Source organism: Perca flavescens, chromosome 9, assembly GCF_004354835.1.
Source record: "Perca flavescens isolate YP-PL-M2 chromosome 9, PFLA_1.0, whole genome shotgun sequence".
Taxonomy (NCBI): Eukaryota; Metazoa; Chordata; class Actinopteri; order Perciformes; family Percidae; genus Perca; species Perca flavescens.
In genome coordinates this window covers 23,658,020-23,671,599 of record NC_041339.1, presented here as the reverse complement: position 1 = coordinate 23,671,599, position 13,580 = coordinate 23,658,020, and the positions used below count along the sequence as shown (strand labels likewise).

Here is a 13,580-nt window from a genome sequence, read left to right as displayed (position 1 = left end):
TGAACTGTGTGTATCATAGCAGTAGGAGTTCCAAGGTTATATTTAAAATTTTCACCAGGACCACTGATTTAAAGTATACTGTATGTTGGAAAAAATGCCTACTAAATGACATATTTAATCACAAACCCATTTTGTATAGAACTCTAGGACTCTGGTACAGTTAATTACTTACTTATATGACTATATCAGACTTATATTTACTAAAAAGAGATGTTTTGTTTGGTAGCAGTGAATCACTAGAAATGGGATTAGTCAGGACAGTTAAATTAGTCTAAAGAAGGGATCTTTTAAGAGGGCCACGCTTAGCATGATAGAAAGCAGAAAGCAACAGCAGGCATGAATCTGCAGATTATCAGCCAGGCAGTGGCTAAGCTAACCAGAGGCTGATTAAAGGCGTTGCACCTGTCAATTGTGTAATGATATTAAATGGCAGAGCAAAATTAAAGACAATTATGGATAATGATGGCACTCAAGCCAACTCGAAAACAAAACAAAGAGAATGTCAAAAATCAAAATCTAGATAAGGTCAACTAGCATGTATGAGGCTTAGGTTTGGTGTCATGCTGAGCAAGCCAGCTGTTGCATGGAGTGGACATGCACTCTTGAAAGCCTACTCCAATTAACATATGCATTGAGTAAAAGTTGCACTCATTGAAACCAAATCCTCCTAAATAGTCATCTTGTGAGAAAATATGCATTCCTTATCACTGAAAACTTTTTTTGGGCTGATAGATAGTTTTTGATCTGATTAAGTTCAGAATGGTCTCAGTGGTGTCTTTGAAAGGCCTTCGCCATTGCTGCCTAAGTGCTATACATCACAGCAGTGATCAGGACCAAGCTGTGCTGCCCAAATGCCAACCATCAGCATATGCCAACTAAACGAGCACTGACCAATTTGTGAATCAATGGGATGCATCAAAAAGGCTTTTGTGGCACTTTAAAAAAAACAAGGTAGCCCAACAAAGGAAAACGGTTGGTAAGCTGGGAAAATTAAGATTCTCTTTAAGTGCCCCCACTTTGTCTCTTGAAACAAATGTACCTGTGGAATAGTCAGATTTTTTTTCTTTCTTTTGTAACCCAATTGGTGAAGCTTGTTTTGATATCCTTCAAAATCAGGAAGATGATCCTCAGATAATACTCAATTAGATAGTTTTTTTTGTTGTTCATAGTTTAGCTTTTTGTGATTACGGAAATTGAATGTGAATGAATGTCTGTGAGATTAACCAAAACTATTCAAAAGTGATATGTTACTTTGAAAAGTATTGGCACACTGCGGGGTGTAACTGCAGCACGTGTCTCATGCCTCTGTAGTAGGATGATTGTTGGCCTAAGTGACAAAGGCTGCTCCCAGCAAAATAAACAGCGACTTCGTCATTCACCAATAGTGCACAAATGTCCATTCTATTTGGCCTGTGTAGATTTATCATCACTGAGAACCCCCACTACACATCATAGAAATGAAATTGCTACACCATTATGGGTGACTGGCCCTTTGGGAATTCTAGGATACTATCAGCCCATGTCATTGGTTGCCTTATCACTTTCACAGTCAGGCTGGCTAACCCTGAAGTAACACTCCCTCGATGAGTGATCTATTTATTTTTGCATGGCCACCTTTATCGGCAGAGCCTGTAAGCTTCAGGGGGAAAGATGGTATCGGATTCTATTCCTGGGGTAAGTAAGTAACCAGCAAACATGCCATTTATTCAGGAATGGCTGCCAGTGCTGTATCAGGTCAGAGCAGCTCTAACGATAGCATCATCTCTCCATCCACCATCCCTGCTTCTTGTTTACTGCTGTTTTGGTTGGTTGGTTTGTTCGCCCCCCTTTTTCTGCCCTCCCTTGCTCCTTCAGGCATATTCCCTCTGTCAATTGCCTAATTTCATTAGTCTCAAATCCAGTTTTCAGCTTCATTACTGTAGTCTGTGCAGGACCCTGTCTACTGTTTTCATACCATGAAGACAGAGTTAATGTGTTGCAAAGCACAGATAGGCTTCGGCAACATCAAATACATTAGATGTAACACCCAAAAAGCAGGCCAGACCTAACCTTCGCAGACAGAACTAGCTAGAGGGGTATGAGTGTGCAGCACCTTTTTATGCCATCTTATACATAGATCAATGATGACACACAGAACACAGAGTTTGTGAGAACATGTTGCTCTGTCTTGTTTTGAAGTTTCTAAAGTGAAGTGTAGGCTTGCCAGTGCTTTTCTAAGCTCCAGGGGAACTTGGTATAAAGAGATTATACAAGGGTGATCATTAATAATCAATGGAGAGGATACAGCACAGAGCCTAAACCAGTGTAACTGCTTGTACTCCTGTGAACCTAGCATTGAAATATTAATCTTGCTCTGTTGATGTCAGCCTAAGTTAGTAACCTGTCTGGACTTAGTTTGAGACCCTCTGGTTCATCCCATTGTTCCCCTGTATTTCATTTATTTTCCAAGATTCAATATTTGACAATGTGAACACATAAACTCACCACTCTCCATGCAAACCCAGTGCATAATGTTGCAGTGCAAAAAAAACAACACAACGATTTTATCTTGGTGATAATTTCTTTTAAAGATTTAAACAAGTTTTAGGGCTAATTCATTAAGTAAGTTGTCACAATCAAAACTATAAAATCATTTCATGTATTGCAATCCTTCTAATATGAAATTCTTAACTGGCATGATTTAAAATGAGAAATTGGTTGAAAATAGAAGATTTTGAAACAAGTATTTCTTTAATCCACCTTAATGTAATTGCTCACAGTCTTACTTGTATAAGAGGTAAATGTAATATAGAATAGCTCTCTGTGTCGATTAAAGGCAGAAAGACCAATTTAGTGTGTCCTAATTTCCCTTAATTTAGCGCGTCCTGCGTGTCAACGACACCAACGTGATGTCTGCAGAGTGGACATGAGGTTATTGGCTCTCCAGATGAACAGTGACCTCTGCTGTGCCACTGGCCAGGAAGTTCAGTCAATCTTGTCTGCATTGCCATGTGGCCTTGGGCCTCTGATGCATATTACAATACAGCTCAGGGTGCTTTCCCCTCGGTTCTCATCATCTAAGAATGAGTCACTGTTCTGGCTCCAGTTGGGGTAGATGTCAAACAATTTGACCCATGGGACTAATTGCCCCAAGAGAGCGAGGAGTCTGCATAAGGAGAACAATGACCACAGAGCACACTACACTGACATCTCTTAACAGTGAAATAATTGCTCAATCATGCATGAGTATTAGCTGCAAGGATACCACAATCTTTGTTGGCTACTGTGATGGTTCTTGAATAAGTGGTGCAATAACGACCGTCAAAGAGGCTTCAATCTTACCCTTAGCTTTTCTTAGACATGATTAGGGGGGGGCGCCAAGGAAAAAGGTTGGGAACCACTGCTTTACACAACCCTGGCTTGTGCCTTTGATGGCAGAGTGAAATCCAACCAATTGGTATTCAGTCCTGGGCTATTGGTGGTTATAGTGTGTCTCAACCAAGTGGGGGGTTTTGCAGAGCACTATGTAACCTCAAATTGACTTGGAGTGTCATTTATTCCTCAGAACATGGAGAAACTAGATAGAGAAATCACTCAGATTACCGGGCTTTCTGTCTGGTATTACCTTTCACTCTATTGTCTCACCCTGTGATCTTCTATTTGCATTTAAAGTCATGTTTTGACTACTTGTTATACTGATAATATGTGCAGGAAGTCAGTGTCTTCCTTAAAGGTATTTTATTAAGACACATTGTTCTTAATGGATAAGCTAGTTGATAGTGGGAATGCAGTCTGTGAGTACCTGGCTACCTGATGGCTTCTCTAACCATCTGGGAAAGAGGAAGTCAAAGAAAGCACAATGCTTGTTTTCCCTGGTCTTCATTCATAAACCTCTCTGATGCCTCAACACAGCCTTCTGGGAGAGCCAGATTATTTTCAAGTCTTACTATCCATAAGGAAAATGGTAAATACAAATGCATCACTAAGCTCTGTAGTCAGCCTGTTTAATTTAGGATATGTGAATGAGATTGTATGATTTAAAGGTTTAAGGTAACATGGACACTATCACAATATATTAACACATGTATTTATTCATGAAAGGTTATTGTAATTACACTTAAGTATACGTAATACAATGTTAGTGAAACCATTTACCTTCTAAAATAAATTTTGTCCTCCTATTTAACCCTTACAGGTCCCTATTATGATTTCCATTACATTAATATGAAATTTCAAATGCATTACAAAGGCAGTTAAAAAAAATACACAAAAGGTCTCTTATTGCTACAGTAATCACAGACTACACAGCTAGCAATAATTTTAAAATGTCACTGAGTCAAGTCCTACGTGTGGCAGCAACAATACAGTTCCAAAGATCTTCTTCTCAACAAGAATGAATGAAGAAAATCACTGCAATATAATCATTTATTTTGTCATATTTTAGTTAAATTGCTGTGCTCTAAGTTCAAAAATGAAATTATATGCACAAAGATTACAACTAACTACTTTGAATGGGAACTTTTTTAAAGTCATAAAAGCTGGCTCTGCAAGTGAGAGGACTTACGCCTCTTCTTTTCTTTTCACAGAGGATCTACTCCCACCAGGCTTCCCTAACATTGACATGGGCCCTCAACTCAAAGTGGTGGAGCGCACTCGAACAGCCACTATGCTCTGTGCCGCCAGTGGCAACCCTGACCCAGAAATCACCTGGTACAAAGACTTCCTGCCCATTGACCCCAGTGCAAGTAATGGGCGAATCAAACAGCTACGCTCAGGTAAGGAAAGCCCAAGCAAAATGTTGCTGTCTTTTTTCCCTCTTACTAACTTAATAACTTGTTTGATTTCACAGGGCATTTTGTGGCAATAGTTGTGGCTGTTTATGTGCTTTGAAGCTACTGTGGCTTCTCCTCTGACCAGGTTGTTATAACCCTGGGTCATCATCCAAAAAATGTGTTAACAAATTACATTTAAGAGTGCAACATTACTGAATGATGTCAAATGATTCACCGCAACCCAGAAGTGTGTCATAGTAGACAATTAGGGCAAGGTCCACATTTTACTGACACAACTCAGTGGTGGATATGTTTTTTTGTTCCCATTCATTAAACCCCACTGAGAGTTCCAGTAAAGCAAATACTAATTATATTGCTAATTAAGTGCAGACCCTGGAGTTTCCCCGGGCAATAAGGGGTATATATTTTAGATCGATGATTTGTCACCATTCGAAAAATCCAATGACGTCTGTTTGATTTGTTGCTGCAAACGTAAATCAGACACCACTGAAGGAAGAGTCTGTTGCCATTAAGTCCTTGCCCCAGTTGTGGTCCTCATGAGCAGTAAACTCAAAAGAATCAATTTGTCATCTCATTATTTATGCCTTGCCATGTCCACAGCTCCCTAAGATGCTTTTAATTTTAGGTGTTTTATATTTAACTTACTGGTGCACAGTTTTGAGGCAGACGTTTGACTTTTAAAATTTCAAGGCAAAACCTTCTATCAACATATGTGTGACAATTTGCTCTCTCTGAAATGATGTAAAACCTACTGAAAACTCTGTTTCTTGGTTCATAGTGGCTCGAGGACCTCCTCTGGGAATGCTGGGTTGTCCTTACTGTAGGTGCTTTGGAGAAGGCTGTCAGCCAGTGCTTTTGACTTTAGTTTGAGGACAAAGAGCCTCCACAAGGGACTCTTTGAAAGAGAGCTCTAACGTAAATGTTTTCACCTCCATGCTCATCTTTTTGCACTTTCAGCCTTCTCCGAAAAACAATTTAGGGCTTGAACCTTAGAGGTGCACTGTGGTGTTTTCTTTTGAACAAACCAAAGTTGTTTACATTCAGTGTTTCTCACCAAAACGTACTATGTGTATCCTTGAGGTCTAACAATCATGTTGGTGAATTTGCTTGCTCATAAAACAAAGCATTTTTTCCCATTGCATTGTTTGCCATTTAGCACTACTAGTGGTCAAAAACTCCACAGGGTACCCTTAACTGTTCAGATTCCCTGCACCTCCTGATGTGTAACAGGCAAATATGCCTAATAAGGATATTACAGTTTCACCCTACTAATAATACTAATACCAAGTATTAGTTTAATACCACAACAACTAAACAAATGAAATATAGCTCTGACAAGTTTATTGTATCATTACGGTCATCAATTTAATCTTGCCATGTACAGTATATAAACAGTGGCATGATGTGTTTTCACCATGATGATTGTGATATCAGAGGTTGGCAGTTATGCAGCTGTATGTAGTCATTGTGGTATTGCAGTACTTGGGTAGTATTGTACAAAGTAGGATCATGCAACTTAAGCGGACAATATTTAAAATTGCTAGAGTTGCATTGACGATTTACTATGTAGGAAAGTAAAAAAAAAATGGAAGGCTATTAAAGATATTAAAGCTTTTTAGAGGATTTGATTATTGTTAGAAATATTTGTTTCTCAGGTACATTTGGCGGCTAGTAAGCCTAAATACTCCACCAGAAATTTCTTAGGTTGTATATAATCATATGAAAGGCCAGCTTTGCTCTAAAAATTGGGTTATCTGTGAACTTTGTCAATATGGCTTTGTGAGTTTTGAGCCTCTGTGAATGATGGCCAAATACATTCAGCTTGCTGTCTGTTGTCGAGTTCTGTATCATCTGTCTTTATCTGTTTCATGATTTCGTCAATTGTCATTGTGTGTCCTGTCTAACTGAAACAGAATGCTGTTTTGTTGTCTCTCTCTCTCTATATATATATATATGTTTTGTCTGTATTTGTGTCTGAAACTCAGATGTGTCTCACATTGCAGAGTCTTCAACACTTTTCATTTGGCTGTTACCCATAACACAAGTTAAAAATAAAAAATAAACAATAAACCAACCAATAAAATACAACTGAAATATAAAACAAAAAAGGGTTCATTTGATTTTTCACAAAAGAAACGCCTCGAATTAGAATTTTAAATTGTAAATAGAATTTATGTTACAGGACTTAAAAACTGCTAAAATACTGAGGTGGGACACAAAACCCAACTAATCTGGAGTCCCTTTAATTATTGCGTGGCAGTCTCTTTAACCTCAACCTAAAATGAACTATGTTGTTCTTCCCCTTTTTCTATTTACTTTCCTCTTGCATTGTCATTTTCAGAAACCTTTGGTAAGTGTCTTGCAAAGCCCAGAAAGCCCACCCACTCTCCTTGAAGCAGATGGCACATTTAAACTACTTTCCAAAATGCATGCATCCCCTGCTCTCCCCTCACCCTTGTCCTCTTTTGCCACTTGTTCCCCATGTTCTGTTTCTATTTATGCTAAACTTTTACTTTTGTTTCGTCCACACTCCTTATGCTATTCTTCTATTATCCTCTTTCACCCCCTACACTGGAACTTAAAAAGGCAAATCAAGCGCAAGCAGCAGCATGAGTTGGGGAGGCGTTAAGGTATCACAGTCCACCAAGCAGCACCGTGTTTATTTATATGGACAAGACTTGCTGAGCAAGTCTTTTGAGGCAACATCCTGCTTTGCATTAATGCTAATATGCATAGTAAGACTTGTACTGCCCAGTTCAACCATGTTTTCTACGGTATTTTAGCACCTTTTCTGGACTATTTGGGGTCTAAAGTACCTTGTGCAATGTTACCTTGAAGGTACCTTATGTACTTTTCCCCTGACCATTTTTTCCAGATTTTACACTGCCGATGCCTCCTGTCACGTCTAGTTCTATCTCTCTGCTGTGTTCCAAGACAGCAGGCTTTGAGGAAATAATTGGACTCTGCTTGAATCCAAGACAATTATTCCTGTGCAGTCATAGCCTACAGTATTTTTTTGTCTTCTTGGTGAGGCGTATAACAAACACTTTCCTCCAGAAATACACTGTTGTTTTATGCTCAGGGGTAAATGATCAAACTTTAGTTTCACAATAACAGCCTTGCTGTCCAAAAATACCCTTGGAAAGTGCAGCAAGTACTGAGAGGGGCTGAAAGAATCTTGAGTTCTTTCCAGGTGAAGGTCACTGCACGAGCGCTGACTAGCTGCACCCTCCAATCCCACACTTGGGCTGGGTCGAACCTCCAAATATTTTGTCAGGAGAGCATTTTCTTCTCTTGCCAATTTGGCCCAGATCCCCACTGGCTTACAAATCTCTAGCTCAGGCTCCATTACCCATGCTAGAGGGCAAGGACTCAAGTGATAGTTGCATTTGGCCACATCTTGTATTCCTCCTGACTTTTTCAACTAATTGCAAAAATATACCCTGCCACTTTAAGCTGGGTATATTTTACTTACAGGTCAAACGATATGTGTATGTAGGAGGGTAGAAAAGGAAATTACTTTCCCTTGTTTCAATACCAAGGCTCTCATAAGGTAATGTTAGCTCTGGGGGCTTGTCTTTTTTCTGTAGCCTTTTTGCTGGAAAGCTCATTCAGCAGCCAGGCAGGATTTATGCTGATGAGAAAAAAGCCTGCCTGCTAAAGCCCCCTAGGCTGCCATCTTCTCATGTCCTTAGCACTTTGAGTAGCCATCTTGGGTCTCCAGGTTTTAGTACTTAGTAATTCATCATTCAGTTTTAATTTTTTTCAATGTTAAAATCACTTTCAAAAACTGAACAAAGATAAAAGTTCTTGTGGCAGGCTTTGAGACTTTTTTTGTTTTCAGATTCTTCTATTGATCAGATTGCTGTTTTTTGGGGCTACCTGTTTGCACTCTCAAGAACTCTGGCATGTCCTCTCCCATAGATGATAGCCTTCTGGTAGGAGATAGGGGAGCGAAAAGGGGATGTGGGTTGGAAAATAGGAGTTCAAAAACATACAGAGCCTTCAGCTCCTGTAATCCAACACCTTTCTATTTGGACCTTCCCTCCATCTGATTTTGAAATGTGCATACTGATCTCACATATTTCCACCTGAAATAAAAGAAAACATTGTAATAATAATTTTGAATATATATATATATCCCACTCATGTTTGTGAGATAGCTGCATATTTGGCTAACTCGTTTTGTATGTGCCAGACCATGCTGTGCTGGCAGGGCAGTGATATTTGCGTCAGGGTCCCCTGAGGAGCTCCTCTAGAGGTGTGGAGGGAGCCTGACATTTCTCCCCAAGTCCCTGTGGCTGCAGACCCCAGGCCCTTGTTGGCCTTGTCAGCCAGAACAGATTAACCGGAGGCCGGAGAGACCGTGAGAGGATTGGGAGAAGTGCATATTCATAAAGATTAAGGTCCTTTTGTAATATAAAGGTTTAAAATCATGACATGACATTTGATGGCTCCCTTACATACACACAGATTTATGCACATTCCAATGTGACTAGTGCAGAGTTAAATTGCACTTAATCCAAAATGTGCAAGAAAACACTCACATTTGTTGGCATCAAAGCTGCTCTGCAGGGAGTGGCTCAGAGCTCTGCAGATGTGGTAACAACAGCCAGATTTTCCCTGAGACCTGCTGTGACACCACCAGGATCCCAGACGAGTGTCTGTGTTGATGAGAAGGTCAGCCAGACGCCCTCTGGAAGGTGGTCAGACTTTGACACTCGGCCAATCACGCAACCCCATCCGCCTCACATGCAGATGGGCAACATCTCGGGCCAGATTGCCTTTGGACAGACTACATACTTCAATAATATTTTTTAATATATTCAGAGGGTTGTTTCACAAAACAGCTGGGGTGTTCTGTGCGGCGAATAATGCTGCATTTTTTAATGCAAGGAGGTCAGCAGCCTGTTGAGGTATATTTAGGTCATTGTCACCCTAAGCTGATCAATCTCTGGCTGACCAAAGCTTAGAAGGGGAGCTTATGGCCATCAGGTTGCAGGCCCATAGTAAAGGTGGATTTGCCATTGTAATTGAATACAGGCTACCGGACACTCCAGACCCAGCCTGCCTGGTCAGGTCCTTGGCAAAATTTTTTTGCTGCTTTATTATTAAATTAGTTCCAATGACCTAGGGCACTCGCTTCCTTTAAATTTTCTATATTTTTGTTTTGTGGAACCGTTTTCTTTTACCAACCTCTATCTATTATCTCTCATCCTCCTTATTGCTTTTCTCTCTTTTTCTGTCCTTCATTTGTCGTTGATTCCTTTATAAAGTCCACATGTGATGGCCTTCTCCTTTACAAACCTGCTTTATTAACCTTATCCTAACCTTAACCTAACTTTGACCTTAACCTCACCTAACCTTTAACTAGTAACCCCTTAACCCCCAACTAAAATTTCACCACAGCTAAAGCAAAATAAACCAACAGCTTCTGCAGCCTCTAATCAAACTCTAACTCTATAACAATGTAACCTTCCCAGAGCCCTATTGCCCTTTGTCTTGTGATTATCTATTATTATGTGGTCTCTAAAATCATTACAGAAATGATTAAAATGTCACTGTTGTTTTGCCTGGTTTTTCAATGACTCCTCTGTGAATACATCTGTGGCAAATCTATGCATTTAGTGTACTGTTTATAGACAATGAAGGAAGCTTATCCTTTAGAGTGGGTTTACAGACTACAAAAAACCTTGCAAGTAAGAAATAGTTAAGAAAAATGACGATCAGTAAGTAAATCACTTTAAATTACAGTATGGTTAATTGCAGCAAATGCACACTTTCACAGTAGGAACATACAGAATAATCTACTGTATAACTGCTTTTGTATAAATCTTACACATTTGTCTTTAATAGTATACAATTCTTGATGTAATGTACGATGTATACATAAGCAGTGCAACACAGTGTACAGCAAGTCTAAAGAAAGGGAAATGAAACCACCTAGTTGCATTGCAAACCAGGCAGAACTTCAAACTCAGTGATTGCCTCCTACCTGCTGGTATCACAAAGGACGCCTCTGAATGCAAAGCTGCAATAACAATCCAGTCAGAAGTTATTGAAAATTTTATCCCGCTGCCCAGCCAACCACACCCATTAATTTACTGTATAGGATATGGAAATTACTGGCACCACCTTACATCTTAAACTCCAGGTTCTCTTGATTTGATTTTTTTTTTAAACTGAGAGTATGGTTATTGGTGAGGAGATTGGCAGGGGGATTAGTATGGCATCAGCAGTAATTGGGGCATTGTACCAGACCATTGTGGTGAAGGGGGAGAAAAGCCGGAGAAGACAGTGGAGACTGGGAGATGGCTAACCCGGGCTGTCATCCGTTCTCTCTGCAAAGAAGTCTCCCTACAGTGGGAGCGGAGGGACCGAATGGCCCACTGCAGGCTCATTTTGCATTACTAGTTCCGCAAGTTACGACGTAGGCACGGACATGCCAAGGGTGCTGTTTGCCATCTGATCAGGGTGCCTCCTGGGCGTCTTCCTTTAGAGGGATTGACTGGTAGAAGGCCCCGGTGTAGACCCAGAACATGCTTGATAGATTATATATCTCATTTGGCTTGGGAATGCCTCGTATCCCCCAGCAGGCGCTGGAAAACGTTGCTGGCGAGATGGACGTCTGGACTACCGTAATTAGCCTGCTGCCACCTTGACCCAGCCTCGGGTAAGCGGCAGAAAGCTGATGGATTGATGGAAGGTGTTGTTTTGTTGGTTCGTCTAGTTGGTAGAATGCTGGAATATGCCGTTGTATGCATCTTGCAAGAATGCATGCACACACGCAAGGGCCATGCCTGTAGCGTTGCCTGGGCAGTGCCTACCCTTGACCCTCTGCGCTGTGCCTGCAGGCCATCTATGCTAAGTAGGGCACCTCCCCTGGCTTGGCACCGCCCTGCTGGCACTCTCAAGGGATGGCCAAGGGCAAATTGTAGCCATGAGTCATCCTTAGATTTAGAGAGGGAGACGTTAAAAAAAAGGCAAGAGGGAGGAAACTGTGGGAAAGACTGAGACACAAAAACTCAGAAATAGGGAGAGAGAGAGGAATGGAGAAACCGATAAAGAAAAAAGGAGTTAGGAAACAATGGGGGAAAAAAAGCCAAGAGCGGAAAGACAGTTTAATGCTTGCCAGAGAGAAGGTTGAGTTAAGCAGGTTCCCCTACCCACACCCAAAGCTCTGCCTATAAGGGATGCATTTTGCATCACAGCAACAACTCGGGCAACGTTTAAAAGCCCACCAGCCATTGACTGGACAAGCTCAACATTTCATTGTCCCTAATGGGACATTTGGCTTGCAGTCAGGCATGTAACACAATACAGACAAAATAAACAAAGAATAGGGAAACCTACAACTCTCAGTAAAATGAAACAATGGAAAGAGTCAGGAGTTGGAATGACTGGGGAGGAGGGATGAAGCTTGAGGTGAAGAGTCTATCTGTCACAGTCAAGCAGGTTTACGACTTGTAGGATAAATAAGAACTTCAATCTGTTTGATTTAGCTTGAGGTTGCCTGAAGGTACAGAATGAAATTCTAGTTCAGTGGAGATGTCATTCCTCCCTCAGCAAGTTTTTTTCCATACTAATGTAAATACTCTGTATAAAATAGTTGCGCCCCAAGCATGCTTTACTGAGCTATTATTCAAGGTCAGTTGGCTGGGAAAAGGCATTTGCAACTGGAATGATCCATGTCAACTTTAGGTCAAACCTCTCTTGTTCTGCATTTTCACCCCGAGTTGCAGCCATGATCAAACTTGAGCTTCTTCAGTTCTGCCAATGGAGCATTGGGTTTCCTGTCTTAATATATCTAAAGCAAGGAGGGGGGAAATCGAGAAAACAATAAAGCAATAAAGCGTGCCAGTCATATAAAGCTCCCCATGCCTTTGTGATACCAGCAATGAGAGGTTACTATAAAAGAAATCACCCATCTATGAAAGCCATGTAAGAGATAAGAGATTACCTAATGGTTTGATAATCTAGTTCCAGTGATCCACCTTCCAACCCAAATAACTCCTCTAACTATTACTAACTTTAACACTGAACTAAACTGATGTTGTGTCTTCGTTTTTGTGTCTCCTCCAGAGGGTACCCCGATTCGAGGTAAGATGTTTAACACAATAAAGAAAAGGGAAAAAAAGACTTTAACTTACATTAAACCAGACATAACCGCTTCTAACTCTCCACACAACTGACTTCCTCTTAAAAGATGACAAACTTCTCTATTTCTACTAACATTAATATGTCATCTGTGTTTGGGTTCTGTGTTCTGTGTACACAAGGTTTTGTGAGCGGGATCATATGTGTTTCACACTCTTATGTCCCATGTCATCATTAATGTGTAGTTCTTCCACCTCTGTGGGTGTTCTGTGTTTGTGCCCTCATACTATGTCCTCCACATCATCAGTGTCAGCAAACCCCAGAGCATTTCAAATTGTGTTGCCGACGGTTATGAGACAGGATTGAGAAGGTTGAAAGCAGAGGGGAGGTTATTACTAGGCGGTTTGTTTGCTTTGTGCCTCTGACATTTAAATTGTTTGGACATGGACATGGGGCTAGAGGGTGGGGGATTGGTGATGTGAATTTGTGGAGTGGGTGATGGTGGCCTAATTCGATGGTAAGGCCAAGCTATTGATTACTGTAAACTGTTCAACACAATCTTAGCAACCACCTTTCTTCCTTCTTCTTCTCTGCTTTGATATCATCCTCATCCTTCCATTTGCCACCAGAGCAATAGCCACATTCTGTATCGTGATGCATCCCTATCACTTTCATGAGCCCAAGCTGGAGATACTTGTGGTATGTCACGGA

General features: G+C 40.7%; 1 protein-coding gene across 3 annotated transcripts in view; it reads left to right on the top strand.

Moving 5' to 3' along the window:
- Positions 1-13,580, top strand: part of ptprsa (protein tyrosine phosphatase receptor type Sa) — a 244,961-nt gene that overhangs the window by 147,307 nt on the left and 84,074 nt on the right. For all 3 annotated transcript variants that reach the window (XM_028587830.1, XM_028587831.1, XM_028587829.1), the window contains one exon: positions 4,566-4,754. In XM_028587830.1, the coding sequence (XP_028443631.1) occupies positions 4,566-4,754 (189 nt within the window). The remainder of the gene's footprint in view (positions 1-4,565; positions 4,755-13,580) is intronic.